Source organism: Rhinopithecus roxellana, chromosome 18 (genome assembly GCF_007565055.1).
Source record: "Rhinopithecus roxellana isolate Shanxi Qingling chromosome 18, ASM756505v1, whole genome shotgun sequence".
Lineage (NCBI taxonomy): Eukaryota > Metazoa > Chordata > Mammalia > Primates > Cercopithecidae > Rhinopithecus > Rhinopithecus roxellana.
The window spans coordinates 14,196,114-14,217,692 of record NC_044566.1 but is presented as its reverse complement, the minus strand read 5'-3'; the positions used below and the strand labels follow the sequence as shown (position 1 = coordinate 14,217,692).

Below are 21,579 nucleotides of genomic sequence, written 5' to 3'. Positions count from 1 at the left end.
CCCAGCTGTCTTCTCCCTGCATTGCTTCACAGGAACCATGAACTGAAAGCCAGTTCTAATTCTGGCCATCCTACTCACTGCTTTTCTCACTTTGGGCAGGTTGTCTCCCCTCTTCAGACCTCAGTTTATCTGCACCAGGTGGGTGGAGGACTTGATGAGTTCTAGTGATGTTTCTCAGTTCCAAGGCAGCTTCTACCACAGGGGTCCTCTGTTCGTCCTTTCCCCACCTTCCTCCACAGGCCGGCGTCATGGCGACGAGCCCACTGAGCGTTGCTAGGATGGCTGGAAGGAGGGAGCCCTGTACAGTAGAGGCGGGAGCATGAGGTAGGGGCCTCCTCCCACTGCCCCTTCTCCGGGGAGGGCAGAGCTTACACAGTGAGCTGGGTTCTGCTCCCCCTTCCCTTTTTCATAGACCCAGTATGGTCTTCATTAAACTGCTCAGTGCCTCTATGACTCAGTTTCCCCACTGTCTCCTTTAAGTATGCTTATAGATCCTGCTTAAGGATGGCAGGGCACCGTGAGTGAAAAGTCCTGTGGAAATAGGGAGCTGAGGCTCTCTGGAGGTCCAGAACAGGCAGTTGAGGTTCAGAGAGCTGTGTCCATACAACACTAAGAAATGGAATCCAAGCTCCCTGGCCTGAATCTCATACATCACCAACAAAGGGCCCTGGGGATGCCTTTCCCACCCATTGGCTGGGGTTGGCAATAGTAGACTCCCAAACTCAACCTAGCACTTCTATGTCAGTCTGGGTCTGGGCTTGGGTGAACATCACCAGCTGCCTATTCCTCTCTGACCACCAATTTGCTGTGATCGGATCAAGACAGAAATATGCAAGGTGGGCCTCAACGTTGGTCAGTCCTCCTTAGCCAGAAGTGGCCTCCAGGCAATGCAGGGTACTGACTCAAGGAGATGCACCTCATTTGGGAAGCTCAGGAAAACCATGCTGTTAGCACCAGGACTATACGTCTGACCACCCCAGCTCTGGCCGCACTTCCTGAAAAGTCTCTTAACTGGGTATGAAAAGCAATCCAGCCCAGGAAGTGGAGGCCAAGCTGGGAGGAGACATTGTCTGAGAGGTTTTTCCCAAAAAAAGCAAGAAAGATGGCCAGGCATGGTGACTCATGCCTGCAATCCCAACATTTTGGGAGGCTGAGGCAGGAGGATCACTTGAGGCCAGGAGTTTGAGACCAGCTAAAGCCACATAGTGAGACCCCATTTCTACAAAAAAAAAAAAAATTAACAAATTATCATGGCATGGTGGCACATGCCTGTAGTCCCATTACTCAGGAGGCTGAGGCAGGAGGATCACTTGAGTACAGGAGTTCAAGGCTGCAGAGAGCTAAGATCACACCACTGCCCTCCAACCTGGGTGACAGAGTGAGACCCCATCTCAAAAAAAGTAGGTAAGAAAGGTGCCTCAAAGTCAAGGTCAAAGATTTCCCAACTAGGCCCCAAGTCAGACAAGAAGATGGCTGGATCTGGAGTGGCCCAACTACAGGCAGTAAAAGGAATTGAGAGTGGAATATCTGGCCCCTAAGGTATTATCTTCTGGGGATCTGGACACTAAGTGGCAATGACACTGAAGAGGTGGTATAACTGGCTGCACCTGCTGAAACACAGGGTCATAGGGAGAGCCTCTCTCCTAGGTACATCAACTCCAGGGTCTCCTGTGAGGAAGTGTGTCCCAGAGGAGAGAGATCTTTTGCCTCTTTATGGTTGAGTGACCCCAGACATGTCAGTTTCTCTCTTCGGGTCCCACCAGACCAGATGCAGAAGTTGCCTTCCTTCCTAATTCCCAAGGAGATGCCTCATGACTCAGTTTCCAACTTGCTTCCCTTGGAATAGTCAAAGCTTTCATGCCAGGAACCTGGAGGATGGTGCCCACAGGTTTGCTGTTTGAGACTGACACCCCTCCCCCATGTGAGGTTGGACTGCAATGTCTGCAGTTTGGCAGCTGGGTCAGCCTACCCGTGGTGTCTTGTCGTGTGATCTTGCGTGTGTGACTGTTTTGTATTTGCCATGCATCTTGGTGGAGCATGGGCATACAAGGTGGCAGACTGTCTTCCAGGCCCACTCTGAGCCTCCTACCTTCAATGAGTTCCCAAGTAACCTAGGAAACAGCATCAGCCTTGGTCCATCCTGAGATCCTGTGTGCTCAGCTTTGTGCAGTACTTAAGAAAGGGCCAGAAATGACAGCAATCCAGGCCATGCCTTTAGGGGTTCTCAGCCTTGTACAAAATAAGGCAAACTTCTGCTCCAGAGAACCTGGGCTGGTTAGGAAAGTACAACACCTTTACAGGGGTCAGTGAAAGAACAATCCCAGCCTAGCGTGAGCCAGGCAGACATAAGCAGCTGGACCCTTGGGGAGCTGGAACAGTCATGGAAGCTACCTGGAGGAACTGGGGCTGGAGCTGGGCCTTGAAAAGGGGCATGAATTAGCGTGACCTCCTTGGGCCGGGCCCAGGGCCAAGGTCTGAATATCAGGTGGGAAGGCTGATTCTTAGGAGCTCTCCGAGGTCTCCGAGGTCCCCAACCGTAGAGACAGGCAGGGATGAAGAATGGAGTTACGCTGTCCGCGGTGCTGAAAGTTCCGATTCCCATGTGGTGACTTCATTCCTTCTGTAAATATTGCTTCTGGCCCTCCCCACCTCAATGTCATCACCTTCTCTCCCTCACCACTACTACTACTAGTACTACCTCTTCTTTTTCTCCTCCTCCTTCTCCTCATCCTCCTTCTTCTTCTATAATCGATATCACAGGGTCTCACTCTATCACCCAGGCTGGAGTGCAGTGGCACAATCTCAGCTGACTGCAACCTCTGCCTCCCAGGCTCAAGCAATCCTCTCACTTCAGCCTTCTGAGTAGCTGGGACTATAGGCACACACCACCACGCCTGGTTGTTGTTTTTTTTTTTTTTTTTTTTAGAGAGAGATGGAGTTTCATCATGTTGCTCAGACTGGTTTCAAACTCCCGGGCTCAAGCAATTCACCCACCTTGGTCTCCCAAAATGTTGGGATTACAGGCATGAGCCACCATATCCAGCCTTTCCCTCACTTCCTCCTGTACTTTTCTTTCCAAATAGCCAATGACCCCATTGCTGTGCTTCACCACAGTCCCATTCACTCTTTTCCCCATGCCTACCCCTGTCCCTTGTACTCCTTCCCCCAGAACTACCACCAAAAATAGCCCCTCATGGTCCTTGTCTCCTATGGTCCATGTCTCTCCAGACGGTATCGGAGATAGAAGTGCCAACTATTTGAAGGTGATGTGAGGATGCTTGGAGTTGTCACAATAGCTTGGGGATGCTAACTGGCATTTAGTAGACTGGGGAGTCTCACATAACATATAATTGATACACCTGAGATGCCAAACATCATAGAGAATCAATTTACTGTAGTTTTTCTAAGAGGCAAAACTGAGACTAAGAGGGAAGGGACTTAGTCATGGTCACCTAGCTATCCAGAGACAAAACTACAGCTAGAATATAGGCTCTCATGTCCTAGCCAGGCTTCAGGACCACCCCAGGTAACTGTCTGAACTGGGAACTCTTTGCAAAGTGTCAGCATCTGAAATGGGGAGAGACCATTGTAATGGGGGTTTTTGGCAGGCCTGGGCCACTCTGAGCATGGAAACCAGGTCTTCCAGACTACAGAGTCCTGCAAGAGAAGACCCTGCCTGCATCATTCAGACCCTAATGCCCCTGGAAGCCCACACTCCACATCATCAGCATTGATCCTCAGCAGGGGCACCTGTGTTGCTATGGTAATGGACACCCACCTCTCTGCATCCAGCCCCACAATTTTAGCTTTGCCATCTGCCCTCAGAGTGTGTGCCCATCCATCTATGGTTTCCAGGGGGTGGAGGGGATTCTTTCCGTCTTACTCACTCCTGTCCAAGGCTGTGCCTGAGGGCCCAGTGCCCTCATTAGCTACAGTAGACAGCTCCTCCGAAGAGTGGGGCACATCTGTCCTCCAGTCCTTTGATACCCAGTGTCTGTAGCCAGAAGCTTATCTGCAGGCAGGGCTGGGCTGCCAGAGAGGGAAGTCCTCTCCCACTACTGCATCCTACCTGCTTTCCCAGGGGTCAGCAGGTCTGAGTCAATTCTGTTCAGCCCACATTTCCTCAGTGGCTCTGTCCTGAGGGAGATCTGGTGGCTCCAATATGGTTTCTACTTACTTGTCTGTCCCCAAGGAGCTCAAGTCCAGTACCAAAGAAAAGAATGATTAGGTCCAAAGACGTGAAATTCATAGTGAATTACAGCAAATGCACTAAAACAGAATTTGTGTTTTTCAAACTATGGATTGTGATACAAGAGTGGACTGTGGAGTCAATTTAGTGGGTCATGATCAGCGTTTGTGTGTGAAATGAATAGAAGGCATTAGAATAGGCTGGATAGGAAAATAGTACAGTTGTGCTCAAGCTAAATCTTGCTTTTTGAAACTGGATTCTGTGTGTGTGTGTGTGTGTGTGTGTACTGGATTATAATACAAAATGTATGTGTTATTGTGGTTCAAGGGCAATAAAGTGGAAAAACTACAATACAAGAGAAGAGAAGGGATACAGGGGGAAACAAAGAAAGGATTGCCTCAGACCTAGGGGTGCTGGGGATGGCTCCATGCAGGAGGTGGCATTTGAGAGTGGGTTAAAGATGGGTAAGAGTTCATCCATGAGCAGTGGGTAAGAAGGAGGAGGTGTTTTAAGAGGTGGATCCACACAAAGAGGGTATGTGCCAAGCCTATTTGTGCCAATGCCAGTGGCCATGCAGAATGCTGGAGATGGGTCAGGGCAGCTAGGCTGGGGCCTGTGTATCAAGGGCCTTGACTATCATGCTAAGAAATTAGACTTTATTCCTGAGAGCAATAAACAGCCACTGATGGCTTTTAAGCAGGAATCAACATGGTCAAGGTGGCAAGAGAAGAAGCAGGGAGGCGAGAGAGGAGGCCGTTGTGGCAGTCCAGGCAAGAAGACTAAAGAGCAGATGGAGGGATGGGCAGGAAGGGAGTGAACTCTGGAAAAAGAAAAGGAGGAGAAAGAATCCATGGAACTTGGGACCCCATGGGCACTGGTGTGAGGGGAGGAAAGGTCTCTGATTTGCAGCATTTCTATCCTGACCCCCTCCCACCTGCAAGTCCACCCCACTATCAATGCCACCACAGGATATCATATTTGGGAAACAAGTGTTCTGAGGCCCCATCCTCAGGGAGCCCCCACACTGATCAGAGTGATCAGACTCACTCACCTGGACAGCTCAGGGCTGGTCATGGGGCAAAGTTTGGAGTGTGGGGCTCAGGCGGTCAGGACTGGAGGTGCTTGGGAGAGAGAGCTATAGAGAAAGCAATCAAGGAGGTCTTCCTGAAGGAAGGGGCCTAGCATTGAGCTTCAGGAAAGCTAGATAATATTTATGAACACATAGAAGATAAATTTTTCTGCCCTTTGAAACACAGACAGGATTCTGGTCTGCCTCACCTCACATAGACTGTTCAGAGACACTGTAAAACCCCATCAGGGAGGGACTGTTCATTTCACAAAAGAACTTACCCTCCTTACACACTTACTTTTTTAGTTCGGTGACATCACCATCACCAACCCTCAGAAGTTGAGGTAGCCTCTCCCTTTCATGAGCATGAATGTTGGTAAGAAAAGATGGTCCCAGGTATCAAATTCAGAGCCCACCTGGGGAGTTGGGCACCATGGCTAGGGGTGGGGAGCCAACTTCCTCTTCCTGGGAGTCAGAATCAGCATCAGACCAGGGCATTCCGTGACTCACTTCGCAGGGGGAGGGCAGGGCCCTGCCAGGGATGGGCCTTGGCCCAGGAGGAAGGAATAGGCCAGTCATGACCCTGGGTTTGAAGAATGGATGAGCTCCAGGCACCAAACTAAAACACAATTAAGCTAATAGAATCTTCCCCATTGATTTTGCTCTTCGGCAAGTGCTCCTTCCCAATTCCATTGCTTCAAACTCATCGGGCTCAACGGAAGTGGGTTTTTAAGTAAACTTAATTATTTCAGAACACACTGCTTCCAAAAACAACCTAAGGTTCCCCCTCCAGCTCTGCAACTCTGTGATCTGCGAGCTATTTATTTTAATTAGCTTTATATTGTATATCTAACATATGCTAAAAAGAAAAATTCACAGACAACTGCTCATTAGTCAGAGAGATGAACCCTGGTACAAATCACCCCCATACAGTGGAACATTCAGCATTTGTAACTCACCCGGGAGGTCAGAAACACACTAGTGAGGTAGGCAGAGCAGAGGCAGGCTTGGAGAGCTCCGGGCCTTCTCAGGTGGAAGGGCTTCTTCCTGACTGGAGCTGGCGTATGAAGGGGGTGTCTTAGGAGCCAGACCTTGACAGTTGGAGCTGAGATAGAGAGAAAGGCAAATATGAGCATTTTTCAACTTTCCTACCTTCCCCCTTGACAAAACCTGCACTTATGTGCACAGGACAATGCTCCTTGAAACGTCTTTTCACACATCATGTTCCAACTTGAATACAGAGGCTGGTTCTTGAACATTTAGAGACATCACATGGTGGCCTCCCAGGCAGCAGCAGCCCAAGGGCAGCGGCCCAGCCCTGAGTCCCCAGCATTCCCTCATTCCTGTTTGCCACTACTTGATATGGCCTAAAGGTTAAGAACAGAAGACCTGAAGCCAGAACTTCTGGGTTTGAATCCTCTTGTCATCTTTGTATCCTTGGCCAGCAGCTTAATCTCTTTGTGCCTCAGTTTCCTCCTGTTTGAAATGGGTTCATATTAATTCCTACTTCATGGGGTGGTTGTAGAGATTGAATGTGTATCCATAGCAGTTAGAAGAGGACCTGGCACATGGGAAACACATGCTATGTAAATGGTAGCTATTATTAAAATTGAAATGCTGATATTGGTGAAGTATGGATCTCAAATATAAAACAATTGAGATGAGGATGTAAATCATGTGGCATGCTGAAAGCAGTGAATCTTCAGGCATAACCCACTGCTCACAATTGGATTCAGTTTTGAAGCAAATGAACAAAATGAAAGTGTACAAAGTGTTAGTCAAAGATTGTGTCTAAAATGGGTTTTAGCATGCCTTTAGCAATCTTGTAAGATGAGTCTTTTGTGCTATTTTCACACAAGTGGCTTGCATGTAAACTTTCAGATGCACATTGTATTTCCTGCCCTAGGAGAGCTGAGATGTATTTACCTTATCCTGTGGGCACTAGGGAGCAAGGGAGGGCTCTTGAGGAGGGGAGTGACCTGACTCTTGGCAGTTGGCATTTTTTTGTAGGGAATGCCTATCGAGAATGCTTGGAGAATGGGACGTGGGCCTCAAAGATCAACTACTCACAGTGTGAGCCCATTTTGGATGACAAGGTGAGTGGCCCTCACCTGCTGCGACCCCAGGCCTCACAGACGTATTAGGACTCAGGTTGAACACAGAGGATCCCAAGGGGGGCAGACCAATCCTTGTGTCACCCAGCCACTCCCTTCTGTACCTCCTGCCCCTGCCCCCAGTGTCCTGCCCTGTGCTCAGTGATACTGTAGAGGAGTAGAGAAGGGGGACATGGAGTCCTACCTTCAAGAGAGCTTGGGCTGCTAGAGGATACAGCCAAGGTGGCATGTGACACAAAAAGGGAATGACCGTGTAATCAATGCTCCCAACATCTTAGACGCTGTGTGGCTGCACACCTTCCTCTCCCTCTGGGCCTCAGTTTCCCAATCTGACATTCTGATTCTGTGACTCCACATGGAAACAAATGCAGCCCCACAAGGGCTGTCCCGGTGGGAAGCTGGGTCCTGCTCTGCCTCCCCGGAGCCCTGCTCCAGCTCTTGCTCTGGAATTCAATTCGGTGCTGCTGAGGCACCGAACTCCTCCCTTTGAGGCTACGCCTCATTCCTGACCTGAAAGGATACATCTCAGCTCTGTCCCCTCCTCATCACCCAGCACAGTCCTCAGTGGGGCTGGGACTTTTCCCCAAATGAAGTCCAAATTGAGAGAGAAAAACATTCACCCGCCCTGAGAAAGTGATTCTGCAAAATGTGAGCCACAGGGGTTCTGCAGGGAGGCCACTCAACGGGCAGGGAGGCCTCCAGCCCTCAGTTCTCACCTCCACTCTTTCTGCTGCTCCAGCAGTGGAGAATCAACACAGGGGGTGGGTAGGGTGGACGGGTGGCTCTCCCTGGCGGGAAGGAGTATTTCATCACTGACTTTGTTTCAAATTGCCAACACTTGGTGATAATTAAAAGTCAACTGACTTTTATTCAGTTTGAATAAAATTTCTAAATTCTCTATAGATAGTGCACCCCCTCGTGTGGTCTCCAGGGCAGAGTAATCTCAGTGCACCCCACCCCAGGCCTCCCATAGGCCATTGCTTCTGAGGCAGGATGGCAAGTTGGCCCCATTGTACAGACATCAAAACTGAGGTCCAGAGATAAAAATTAACCCACCCTCAGTCACTCAGCCAGCTGAGATCTGGGCTGAGACTAAACTCAGGAGAGGCATGCTAGAGTCTAGAATTTTTAAAAAGAATCTGTACCCATACCTCTCAAAATGTGCCCCCAAAAATGCATGTTGGTGCCTGGCACAGTGGCACATGTCTGTAGTCCCAGCTACTTGAGAGGCTGAAGTGGGAGGATTGCTTCAGGCCTGCAGATCAAGGCTGCAGTGCACTATGATTACACCTGTGAATAGCCACTGGAACCCAGCCTGAGCAACAGACTGATACCCCATCCCTAAAAAAATAAAAATAAATGCATGTTGGAAGGCCTGACCACAGCCATTTATCACAACAAGAGCCACCCAGGACCAACAGGAATGAACTCTAAGAGCCAGGCATGGCAATGACAGGTGGAGCACTTCTGCCCCCAAGATCAGGACGCAGAGGTGGCCATGGCTGGAGTACCCAGCCCCACCCCCACATGCCCGTGCCCCCATCTGCCCTGCCCATGTCTGTCTGTCCAGCAGAGGAAGTACGATCTGCACTACCGCGTTGCCCTTGTCGTCAACTACCTGGGCCACTGCGTATCTGTGGCAGCCCTGGTGGCTGCCTTCCTGCTTTTCCTGGCCCTGCGGTGAGTCCACCCTTCTGCCTTGCTTTCTCCTCCTCCCTCCTCCTACAGTACCCCCTTCACCTCTCCCAGACATTCTCACCTCCATTCTGGGGTCCAGCAGATAAAAGGGCCAGTGGAGAAAGGGGGGGCTTGGGTGGGGTGCCAGGGCATAGATCACCAGCAGGCATGTGGGCTGCAGAGTGGGAGCTGGACTCAGAGGCCTCACTGTGGCCACCATGGGTGGGAAGTGGCTCCTAGTGCAGCCCTGCCCTCACCCTGAGTCTCTACCTGGCCTCAGGGTGAACCCAGTCCCAGTTGACCCCTGACCCCGGCTGACCCCTGACCTGCACCTCCCACAGGAGCATCCGCTGTCTGCGGAATGTGATTCACTGGAACCTCATCACCACCTTTATCCTGCGAAATGTCATGTGGTTCCTGCTGCAGCTCATCGACCATGAAGTGCATGAGAGCAATGAGGTCACTGCTCGGGGAGACTCGGGGCTAGACCTGGGGGACTCTGGGCTCTGGGGGCACCATCTCTCTGTCTGCTCTCTGCTTAGACCCCTCCTTTGACAGGAAACTCACTACCTATCAAAGCAGCCCTCTTCTTCTTGGGCAGCTTTTACTCTTACAAGCTCTTCCTAATGTTGAGCTTCTGCAACTCTACCCCATTCTTGCTCCCACTCTGAGAATAGATCCTCTGTACTCTCTCCAGGCTCTGAGACAGACCCCTTGGAGATTTGCACACAGAGACTGATGTTCACCAGTCCCCACTACTCTCAGCTGGTGACACCTGACTTTCTGGCTGCTCCTTGGCTGACCCATGGCCAGAATGCTGTCATCTGGGCTGTGGCTCAGGTGCAAAACCATACCTGAGCTCACCTCCACCCTAGCCATTGTCCCACCAGAGCTGGGCTGGGAGGAGCAGGAAGATGCCAGGCTGGAAGCTTCACAAAGCTGACTCCAGACACATTTATCCTAATCCACTCCTCGTCTTGTGGATTCAGATGTCCTCAAAGACCCCTTTGAGAAAAAGAGGCTAGAACTAACCTCTGTTGAGCTTTCTCTGAATCCCAATGAGACTAGCAGGGATCATTTTCCTCATTACATAGACATGGAAACTGAGACTCACAGAGGTTAAGTGACTAGCCAAGGTCACATGCAGTGATGGTACCTCTACATAAGGGGCTATCCCACATGCTAACTGTCCACCCTGGATTTCTGTGCATTGCTGTGTACTGTGTCCAAGCCATTGTAAAAGTATAGACTAGTTTTGGCCATCGCAGAGCCTGTGGCACACCATTAGAGACTTCTCAGTACATTTCCTTTGGGTGGCGTGTGCCTTAGTAGACACCAGCCTGGTGTGATCCTTAACATGATCCCACAAAGAACCTTGCCTCAGAACCAAATAGGCTCACTCAAGTTGAGGGCGCCTTCCAGCTCCCACGTGGGCTTGTGCTAATAGAACATCATCAACCATGGAGGAAAAGTAGGGTTGGGAGGAGGGGCTCGGTAGCTTCCCACCTCAGCAGGACTTTCTCAGAAAAAAGGGAGACAGACATCCACAGGAGGCTGTGCAGGGAAGCCCAGAAGACAGCCACGGGGACTGGGCAGGCAAGCCCAGAAGCAGCCAGCAGCTCAGGACAGGAGGGTTATCTAAGAACCGGGGCTGTCAGAGCCAGAAGCAGAGGCCCTGACACACAGGTCCCCAGATCTTCAGCTGGCTCCATCATTCCCCATGTCCCAGCCTTGGCTCTCAGGGTGCCCTGGAGATGAGCATGTGGGGAAGATGACCAGGTGGGGGTCTGTTGAGAGGAGCTCTGGCGTGGAAGCCCAAGGCCTAGACCCTGGCCTTGCTGTGGCCCACTGTGTGGCTCTAGAGGGGCGGGGGCTTCCCCTCCCTGCTTCCTTTGGGAAGGTAACCTTTGTGCTTGGGGAAGGTAGCCTTACTCAGAGGGACAGGGACAAATTCCCCTCTGCTGGGAAGGCACGGAACCACAGCAGGCACAACCACGGCCACAACACAGCTACCCTCGTGCCTGTCTTTGTTATCCTCTGTCTCCTTCAACCACCCTGGAAGGCAGTGTTACTTTTTGAGGTTCAGAGAGGGGCAGTGACTTGCTAGGAGCCATGTCCTTTGCAAGTTTCCCTCCAGAGCCAGTAATGATTGTGCCAAGTCCAGAAGTTCCCAAACCCAGAGTCTTTGGAGAATCTCCTCCCTGGCCGCAGCCCCACTTCATACACCCTTGACTCACTTTACTCACTTTTTTTTTTTCATTTTTTTCTAAATGAAATTCCATATCCCATCCCTAAAAGGAAGCAGATCTGACTTGCTATGGATTGAAAATGACTCAAAAAAACTAAAATGAAAATACAACAAGATGGTTGAATTCCAGCCTCTGTCTACAGAAAGCTCAGAGCCAGACTCTTCTTCTCTTTAATAGAAAGAAAAATTAGAGTTAGAGAGAAGTTAAAAAAGCACACTGGCCCCAGTGGAGAATGGCACCTTAACTTAATCTGAAAGAGTGAAAGAGCACTGGAGAAGGATGAGGCTTTTCAGAGTGAGGTTCACTGGTATTTGATGGCATGTTCACGAACCCCCTTTGGGAAGCCCTGTGTCTTGTTGCCCTGCCTGGGGATGGGTATGTCCTGCCTAGGCCCCGAGCAACCTCCTGACAGCCTGTGCCCTGCACACAGATCTGGTGCCGCTGCATCACCACCATCTTCAACTACTTCGTGGTGACCAACTTCTTCTGGATGTTTGTGGAAGGCTGCTACCTGCACACGGCCATCGTCATGACCTACTCCACCGAGCGCCTGCGCAAGTGGCTCTTCCTCTTCATCGGATGGTGTGAGGGTCCTGGGGGCAGCAGGGCCTAGTTGGGGGGAGGACTTCTCACCAGGCCATTTCCCTTCATCTTGGGTCCAAGGACCAGAGCCCGGGCCTGCCCTCCACCCCCAGCCCAGTCCTGCGGATGCAGCTACTTCCCTCCACGCTGGTGAGGAACAAGCAAAGGATCCCTCCAAAGGATATTTCTCAAATAGCTCTTCTCCCCCTGCCAGGAAGGACCTGTCCAAGGCCTTTGTCTCTGGCTCAGAAACTGGCTGGCTCTACTCTATCACAAAATCACGCATCCCTGCTTGGAGAGAGGGGCAGGGACATGGGCCAGGGGTCGAGGGACAGAGCACCCCTGGGGTTATGGGTAGCCTGCTGTTGGAAGACTAAAAACATGATCCCAGCCCCATTGTGGTCCTCCATGATATGTCCTACAAGAAGGTCCCTGACCATCGGTCTCCTGCAGCCCAAGTCTGTCCTTCTCTCAGGCATCCCCTGTCCCATCATCATCACCTGGGCCATCAGCAAGCTCTACTATGAGAATGAACAGTAAGTGGATGGGCCAGCTATGGGGGCTCATGGGGGAAGGGTGGGGGTGTTAGGAAAGGTCAGCCTTGGGCTCTGGCCAAGCCGTGGAGCAGGAGTTGTAGCCACACCTAGACAGATTCACTGTCCTGTTGTCCTTAAATTGAAAAAAATAGCCCTGCACTCAGAGGTACTCATGTAGTAGGGCTCAAGGAACTTTGCTGAATTAAGTTAGGAATCATGGTTCCTTGCAGTGTCTCCCCGGCCCCTCCCCGCACCCCCACCTCCGTGCCACGCACGCCCCCTTTGGTCTTTGTAAGACCTCCTCAGACTTGGATGTGGCAGCTCTGGCCCGGGGTATGTGGAAGGGGCCAAGGCTGCACAGGACATCCAGAGCTGTCCATGAGCATTTAACAGAGCTTTTTTTTTTTTTTTTTTTTTTTTTTTTTTTTTTTTTCTGAAGTCCCAGTCTATGCCTGGGTGCAGTGTCCCATCCTGAGGTTCTCCCTATGCCACAGGTTGTGATATGCTGAGCCACAGCCCAAATGACAGCAACTCTGGCCATGGGTCAGCCAGGGAGCAGCCAGGAAGTCGAGTGTCACCAACTGAGAGCAGTGGGGACTGGGGAACATCAGCCTGTATGCAGATCTTCGAGGGGTCTGTCTCAGAGCCTGGAGAGAGCAGAGGGGATCTGTCCTCAGAGTGGGGACAAGAATGGGGTAGAGTTCCAGGAACTCAACATTAGGAAGAGCTTGTAAGAGCAAAAGCTACCCAAGAAGAAGAGGGCTGCCTTGGTAGGTGGTGAGCTTCCTGTCAAAGGAGGTGTCCAAGCAGAGACCAGAAACCCTGGAAGATAGGGAGAATCCTATCTGCGGCAGGTCTGCACTGGATGACCTCCAAGATTTCAGAGGACTGAATTCCCCAAAGTTGATGGCCCCTCCCTGTGGTGCAGTAGTTGCTGGCCGACCCAGACCCTAAAGCATTTCTCCTGACCAGCATCCCCAGAGAATGAACTAAGCCTCTGGCAGCCAGTGAGGCCAGCCAGCCAGCAGCTCCCTTCACTGGGTGAACAAGTGTTGGCTCAAAGACACAAAATCCCAGGCTGGAGGTAGGAAGACTCCACTTCCACATCTGCTGCTTTGTGTGGCCGAGTGAGTGCCTGGCACACAGAACAGCGGGTTTCAAGCAATATGGGAACAGGTGGCCTAACGCAATTGGCCGTGGACCAGCAAGAGGGAGCCCAGCTCTCCCTATGCCTCCTACATGCCCAGTCCTGTGCCTAGCAGGCTGCAATGGGGCAGGCAGGAGAGGAGGAGCAAGAAACCCATGGCCTGTCCTCAATCTGGCTGGGGAGATCAGACCCACCGTGTAGAGCAAAAGACAGCCTGGGTGGGTGAGGGTGGTCAGTGGAGCTGGTATTTCCACCAGGGCTTTCTGGGAAGGGGCAGTCCTGGAGGCTGGGTCTCAGGAAGGGTAAAGCTGGAGGACCCTGGGCCCAAGTCTGGGGGATTCCCTCAGTTCCAGCTCAGCAGGCCCCCTAAAGCCACCCCATCTTCACAGGTGCTGGTTTGGCAAGGAGCCTGGTGACCTGGTGGACTACATCTACCAAGGCCCCATCATTCTCGTGCTCCTGGTAGGTCCTCAGTGGTGGCTGGGATGGGGCTGGGTGACAGGAGGACAGTGGAGGGTTCACCCAGGCAGACACAGTGGCAAAGATGTGGCATGGGTGGCCCTGTGCACCCACTCTATATGCCATCCCATACCCTGTCCATGCCACCCTGTGCCCCAGCACCACCCAGCCTTCCCTTCCTTACGCTCGATGCCCTGGTACAGCCCTGCACCACACTGGTGACCTCAGGGCTCTTTCTCTGGGAGGAGAAAGGATCTAATGGGTAGACTTCCTGTGCCCTCCTGGTCTGACACTGTACAATGCTGAGATAGCCAGGTGAGCAGGCAGCTGGTGACAACAGAAGAGTGTGCAGACTTCTGTTCATTCCAGACCTACGTTCCCCTCGGCACCCAGCGACCCTCTCTGGGTCCAGCCCACCGCCCCCAGCCTGGAGTGGAGAATACTGGGATGAAGCATAATGAGCAATTGTTCCTTGTCCAGCTCCCCACCCTTTGCCAAATGTATTTGCATCTAAGGTATAATTGCCACACATCTTTAATCCACAAAGAGCTTTAATTAAGGGAGAGTTTAAGTAGAGGCTGCATTCTGCAAAAGGAACCCATTATATATCATACCTTAAAAAAAAAAAAAAGAGAGAGAGAGAGAGAGAGAGAAAGAACGACATACATAAAAGCCCCGTAAGAAATTGGCATTTACGTAAGACTTATTTCAGGCTCAGTAATTTCAGGCTCCTGTATGTACCGGCTTCCTTAAAGGGCCACAGTACCTTCTGGGAGACTCAGCAAGAGTGCCATCTCCTCCTGCACACAGAAGGTGCCTGGTGGGGCTTTCTTTTGTCTACCTTGGAGACAATTATTATGTATCTCTTTTATTTTCTTACTCTCCTTTTTCTGTGACTTTGGGTTTCATTTGACCTCCATCTTTGGAGTGTCCTTGATATATGCGAACTGATGACAACTAGGAAGGTTTTTCACCCCACTGCTGGAAATTCCACTGTCAGGGCTTGGTTCACTTCAGAGGCAGAAACCAGGTTTTGTCAGCAGCTAGTAGGATTGTCCTTGGACTCCCAGCTGTGGTGAGTCACTCACCCCTCAGTGTGAACAGAAACCCCATGAGATCCATTTCTTCCCAACCAGCTGCCGAGGGCCATCCTGGAGGAATAAGGCTTTTGATGAGCTTGGGATGGAGCCAAGGAAGGCTGGCCTGGATGAGGGACCAATGGTGCCAGAGAGTGAGCCCCAGCTGTAAAGATGTTGGACAGGTGGTGAGGAAATGCCAAGAGAAAAGGAGGCGAGGAATGCAAGAGCTCAGTGTCAAGACCCAGCTCCCTGCTTCCTCTTCCAGACCCCTTCTTTGGCTCCACCCTGGCGTCTGTGCTCATAAGCCCTTTCCTTCTTTCCTTTGGGCCCAGCTCTTTGCATCAACAGGGGCTTCCAGATTCCAAGCTGAGCCCTTCCAGAAGCTCTATCTACGTTATTTCCAACCCTTGCACGCTCAAGTCTTAAAAGAAGTAGGGTTATGCTCTCCATTTTACAGATGAAGAAGCCGAGAGAGATGAATTGGCTTGCCCAAGGTCACCACTAATAGCTAGCACAGCTGAGGCTCAAAGACAGATCTCCTGCTTTGTCCCCACCATCTGCCTGCTGTCCTCGAAGTTGGACACGTGCTTGGCGTTCCTGCCATCCTTACACTCCCCAGCAGTTCACAGCTGCATTTCTGCTGCTAAGAGATACTTATTTCTGGTTCTGAGAAGTGAATCAGGTGGTTGAGCTTGCAGGAAACCTGACTTCTTGCTGGTGTTGTCACTGTTGGTGTCATGGGAAAGGACTGGCAGTCACTAGGCCAGACACAGGTCTTAGTGCTCTCTGTGAGTATTGTGCTAATCTTCTAAGGCAAGCTCTGTGGTTAGCCCCCTTGGAGGTAGACAAGGCAGCAGGAGCTCATGAGGTTAAGCAACTTGCCCAAGGCCACACAACTGCAAATTGGAACAGTCAAAATTTGAGCCATGAGACTAGGACTTGGTGCTTCAGTTCATTTGTTGTGGCGGGGGGGTGCTTATCTTCAGTTCTTAGCCCATCCGCCATTTCTCCAGGCCTTTCTGACACCTTAGGAAAGGTGTCATCTCCCCCACCCCAACCCCTCCAGGCCCCCAGCTAGGCCACAAGCCCTCTGCAAGCAGGGGCTCTGACTGCCTGTCCACTTCCCCATCGCGGATGCCTGGCTCAGAGGCTGACACACGGTCCATTGATTCATTGAATGAATGAACAATTAAATAAAACCAGAAACAGGCTGAACAAGGACAGGGTACAATAGACAGTTCTTACTAAAGAACTGGAGTGTGTTTTTAATGGGGAGGTGGAGTTCAAGAATGGAAAGTTGGAGAGCTCAGTGTGGGCAGGGTGACCAGAAGGCTCCCTGGAGAGAGAGGAAGGTGCCTGTGGTGGTGTGAAGTGGGAGGCTGGGAAACAGGCTCAAAGGAAAGAAGGATTTTCAGGTTACATAGACCCAAGCTGAGATGAGTGGGGCCACAGAACTAAATGCCTGCCAAGTGTAAGGATGGGGACAAGGCCTTGTCTCCCAGATGCTCCACACTCAACCCTGTCCCTGACCTTGCCTCAGCACAAGAAACAGGGCCCTATAGCCGAGAGGCGCTCAGGAACCACTTGTTTACTGAATAGATGGATGGGTAGATGGGTAAAATAGCGGTTGGACAATTGAATAAATTGGTTGCTAGGTAGATGGATGGATAGATGGATGGGCCACTGGATGGGCAGATAAAACAGTAGGTGGATAACTGAATGGATTGGTTATTGGGTAGGTGGATGGATGGGTGCGTGGATGGATAGATAAAAGGGTAGGTGGATAATTGAATGAATTGGTTGTTGGCTAGGTGGATGGATGGAAGGAAGGAAGGAAGAATGGATGGATGGATAAAAGTAGGTGGGTAATTGAATGAATTGGTTGTTGGCTAGGTGGATGGAAGGAAGGAAGAAAGAATGGATGGATGGATAAAAGTAGGTGGGTAATTGAATAAATTGGTTGTTGGCTAGGTGGATGGATGGAAGGAAGGAAGGATGGATGGATGGGTGAATGGATGGATGGAAGGATGGATGGATAAAAGTAGGTGGGTAATTGAATGAATTGGTTGTTGGCTAGGTGGATGAAAGGAAGGAAGGAAGGATGGATGGATGGATAAAAGTAGGTGGGTAATTGAATTGGTTGTTGGCTAGGTGGATAGATGGAAGGAAGAAAGGAAGGAAGGAAGGAAGGAAGGAAGGAAGGAAGGAAGGAAGGAAGGAAGGAAGGAAGGAAGGAAGGAAGGATAAAAGTAGGTGGGTAATTGAATGAATTGGTTGGTAGGTAAGTGGATGGATGGATGGATGGATGGATGGATGGATGGATGGATGGATGGATGGATGAATAAAAGTGGGTGGATAATTGAACTGATTAGTGGGTTGATGGATGTCCAAAGATTAATATTGAATTCAAGAAAATGTGGCAGAAACGAGAGTATATTTTGATTCCAACAGTTTCTACTCTCAGGGAAGTCAGGAAGAATCAGAAAAGGTCAAATACTTTGCATTACTTGTATGAGAAAATTAGGATTCACTTATATGTTAAGGTGACTTGTGTCCCATGATCCAGGGGAATATGCTGGAGACCCAGGAGCTGGCAATTAGGTGAGCCTTAGGAGAAAGCTGGGGGTATCGGGTCATGGCAGCCCCGCTGAAGGCTTTCCACCCCCAGCCCTCCCTTGGACCCCCCAGGCCATACCACTATGTGGTAAGAGGGCAGCAGGCAGTAGCTGAGGTGGGGTGTGAGCTCTCCCTGCCCCTAGGGCTACCCGAAAGCTTGTGGAGAGCATCCAGAGGCTACAGGGTTGACAGTCTCAGGATATCTGCCTGGATCCTGTGTCCCTCCTCTCCTAGCCAGGATTCAGAACTTGGGAGGGTTAGAAGGGCCCAGCCCAAGCTTAAGAACGAATGGATTTTCTAGACAGATCCTCAGAGGTGTGTGTGTGTGTGTGTGTGAGTGGGTGTGCACACACGAGCCAGCAGACACCCATGGACTAACATGTGTCTCCTTCTGGCCCATGAGCACTTTGCCAGGAAACAGCTCCACTGTGTCAGGCCGATACACACTCCCTTGCCTGCCTACCTACGCTCGGAGGCAGGTGAAAAGAAACACAGATGTGCCTGGGCCCCAGATCCACGCTCACGCATGCACACGCTCTGTGAGGCAAACCCACTTGCACAAGTGCTTAAAGGATAGACCCACGGACCCACATCGCAGCTCCCAGGGGACAACACAGTCACAGTCACAGCCGACACAGATGAACAGACACTTGCAGGCCCACAGGGACCCACACCGAGCAGGGAGTGACTGGGGAGCCACACAGGCCAGTTCCAGGTCCAGGGGCTGGATGGGGAGGCTCTGGTGCTAAGGGAAAACTCAGAATGAAGATAAATGAGGCCCTTCCTGGGGCCTCAGAGCCAGCCCCGCAGCCCATCCATCTTCCCTGTCTAGAGTGCCTACGAAGGCTCTGGAGTTCCTGGGCACAGGGGGATGCTGGCAGATGAATCACTCGTTCAGCAACTGAGTTCTTAATCCCTCCATCTGGCCTTGTCTGCCCCACCAGGGCAGTGCTGTCCTCAGTCAGAAGGACCTCAGGCCGTCCTAGAGCCAGTAACAGTGCAAGGGACTCAGAGAGCCCCTCAGTTAACAAGTAGGGACAGAGAGGGGAAGGGGCTTCCGTAGGGTCCCTATGCGGGGGAGAGGGTTGGGGGCTTTCTGAACCTCGGAGGGCGTGCCCCGTGCTCTCGGTCACCACCCACAGAGGCTGCCGCCTTTCCTCCTCAAGCCCGGGCTGGAGATGCAGGCCTTGGAAAATGGGCTGTCTCCCCATCCTGGCGAGGGAGGAGCACAGGCCTTGGGATGCTGGCAGGTGCTAGGGGGACAGGTAGGATAGGTGTGTACATGGGACGTGGGTTTCCAGGGGGCTGCGGGGAAGGGGGCTGCCTCTCGGCTTATCTCAAACACGTGCTCCTTCCTTTCCTCTCTTTCCCATGCCCGCCCTCCCTCCAGATCAATTTCATATTTCTGTTCAACATCGTCAGGATCCTAATGACAAAGTTACGTGCGTCCACCACATCCGAGACAATCCAGTACAGGTACGTGAGGGGGTGCTTTGACCCCACAGTGGGGAGAGGAGGAGGTCATTGGGCTGTCCCCCTGCTTCCTGGCAGAGCCCTCTGCTCCAGGCCTCACCCACGGAGCTCGCTCAAGCTCCCAGAAGAAACACAGCCACAGTGTCTCCCGCCATCCCACAAGGTGAGGCCCTGCCTGCCGCATGGGCTCAGACCTGTGTCTACCTCTTGCCCCCAGGAAGGCGGTGAAGGCCACCCTGGTGCTCCTGCCCCTCCTGGGCATCACCTACATGCTCTTCTTTGTCAATCCTGGGGAGGACGACCTGTCGCAGATCGTGTTCATCTATTTCAACTCCTTCCTGCAGTCGTTCCAGGTGGGGCCCATGACCAGATGAGGGCCCCACAGTGAGCTTTCCTGAGGCTGCTGTGGCAGCCATGCCCTCATTAAGATGGTCCCACGGGACTGGCACACCCGTGGCTCAGTTACATCCATAGAGTTAGAAGCCCGTACGCGCTCAGCCTGAGCCTGGTCCGTCATCCCCACGCAGCCTGCATCTGGGTCCTACCAGCCTGCACCTGTTCTGTCACAGCACCTGTTCTGAGGATGCAGGCAGCCTGGCCAAATGCCCTGGGACAGGTCACACAATATTGAGGAGACTGGAGTCTGCCTGGCTCCAGGCCTGTGGCCACTGCTCACTCAGAGTGGACCGTGGAATATCTGCACCTTGAGGCTAGGACCCCACCCAGCTCAGACTCCAGGGGTTCCTTGGTCACAGCCTTCCCCCCACCATCCTGTCCCCAGTGCCACCCCTCCAGGCAGAGCAGTTCTGCAGGCAGGTCACTGATCACTCCCTTCTTTCCTCCTCTCCAGGGTTTCTTTGTGTCTGTCTTCTACTGCTTCTTCAATGGAGAGGTATGAGGCCAGGCCCGCGGGGGGTCCTGAGATATCCAGGTCCTCAGATCCCACTCCAGGGCAGCTCCAGTGGTGCTGCCCAGCCTTGCAGGAGTCCCAGGGAGGGGAAGGCTTGAGATACCATCTGGCTTTAGGGGAACAGGAATCCTCCTTGCAGGGGCTGGAGCCAGTTTGGAAGGGAAGGCAGTGTGTCCAGAGGAAACTGGATGATCTGGGAGGACAGTGTGGAGTAAAGGAGGTGTGGAGTTAAGCCTCTCCAGGAGAAGGATAAGGAAGGGGCACCTGGAGAGAGGCAACAGCATCAGAGAAGGACCTCGGTTTTGGAAGCAGACAATTGCTTGGCATGAGGGTGGCAGTCGACCCATGAGAGCAGACAGCAGGGAAGGAAGCTGTCCCAGAAGCCCAGGGTTGGTCACTGGGAGCCGGCTGAGCCTCTGCCTTCTCCACAGGTGCGCTCGGCTGTGAGGAAGAGGTGGCACCGCTGGCAGGACCATCAATCCCTTCGAGTCCCCGTGGCCCGGGCCATGTCCATCCCTACATCACCCACACGGATGAGCTTCCACAGCATCAAGCAGACCGCCGCCGTGTGACCCCTCATGCGCCCACCTATGCAGTTCCCCCGTCCTTCTTCACTTTCTTCCTCTGGATTCTCTTTGCTGGGCAGGCTCTGGTGGGGCAGGAAATGGGAGGGGAGAGACCAGCTCTCCAGCTTGGCAGGAAAGAAGGGGTGCGGCAGCCAAGGGGGACTCCAAGGGACAGGGACCAGTGGGGGCCGCCAGGTTCAGTGCGAGAGGGAGCAGAGGGAATTCACAGGACCCCCTGAGAAGAGCCAGTCAAATGTCTGCAGGCATTTGCCCATCCCAGCCTCGCTGGCCAGAGCCTCACTGTAGAGAGGGAACTGAGGCCTAGAGCAGAGAAGGGCCTGTCCAATACACACAGCTATTTATAGTGGCAGACACGGGGCTCCCCTGCCCTACTCACGGTGCCAGCAGTCAGGTGATGGTGTGGCCCTGCACCAGCCCTTGGCCCCCACACTCAGTGGTGCCCCTGCAGCTGGGTGGGGTATGCCAGCTAGAGCAAAGGATCAATTTGACTGCCTTATCCCAGGGGCTGTCACCTAGAGAGGCTCACTTGTGCCCCACCCTTGTTCCTCTGTCCCCTCCCCAGCCATCCTCCTGCCTCAGGGGCTCCATGAAGGATGCAGGTGTCCAGGCCAGGCTTCCTCTCTTGGGAGACCCCTTCTCTGCCTAGTCCACAGATTAGGGAATCGAGGAAGATGCCATCAGGGCAGCCACATTCTTAGGTCAACCAGTTGCATCATGCAGGGCAAAATGAGGAGCAGAGGCGTGGAGGATGGAGGCATGGGATGGGAATAGCAGAAACCAACTATGTCTTCAGTGATTGAAACTCACACCCCATTGCCTTTCACCCTCCAGCCTCCCCTTCAGAAACATCTCTGCTCTCTGTGAAATAAACCATGCCTCTTGAAAATGGCCT

At 52.2% G+C, this 21,579-nt stretch overlaps 1 protein-coding gene across 1 annotated transcript in view; it reads left to right on the top strand.

The window, feature by feature from the left end:
- The window catches only part of CRHR2 (corticotropin releasing hormone receptor 2), a 32,528-nt gene extending 11,856 nt beyond the window's left edge, over window positions 1-20,672 (top strand). Inside the window, 10 exon segments of the mRNA XM_030922418.1 lie at window positions 7,269-7,354; window positions 8,943-9,052; window positions 9,391-9,508; window positions 11,729-11,882; window positions 12,356-12,416; window positions 13,953-14,025; window positions 19,108-19,193; window positions 19,408-19,543; window positions 20,041-20,082; window positions 20,532-20,672. Coding sequence (XP_030778278.1) covers window positions 7,269-7,354; window positions 8,943-9,052; window positions 9,391-9,508; window positions 11,729-11,882; window positions 12,356-12,416; window positions 13,953-14,025; window positions 19,108-19,193; window positions 19,408-19,543; window positions 20,041-20,082; window positions 20,532-20,672 — 1,007 coding nt within the window.
- The last annotated feature ends 907 nt before the right edge of the window (window positions 20,673-21,579 follow it).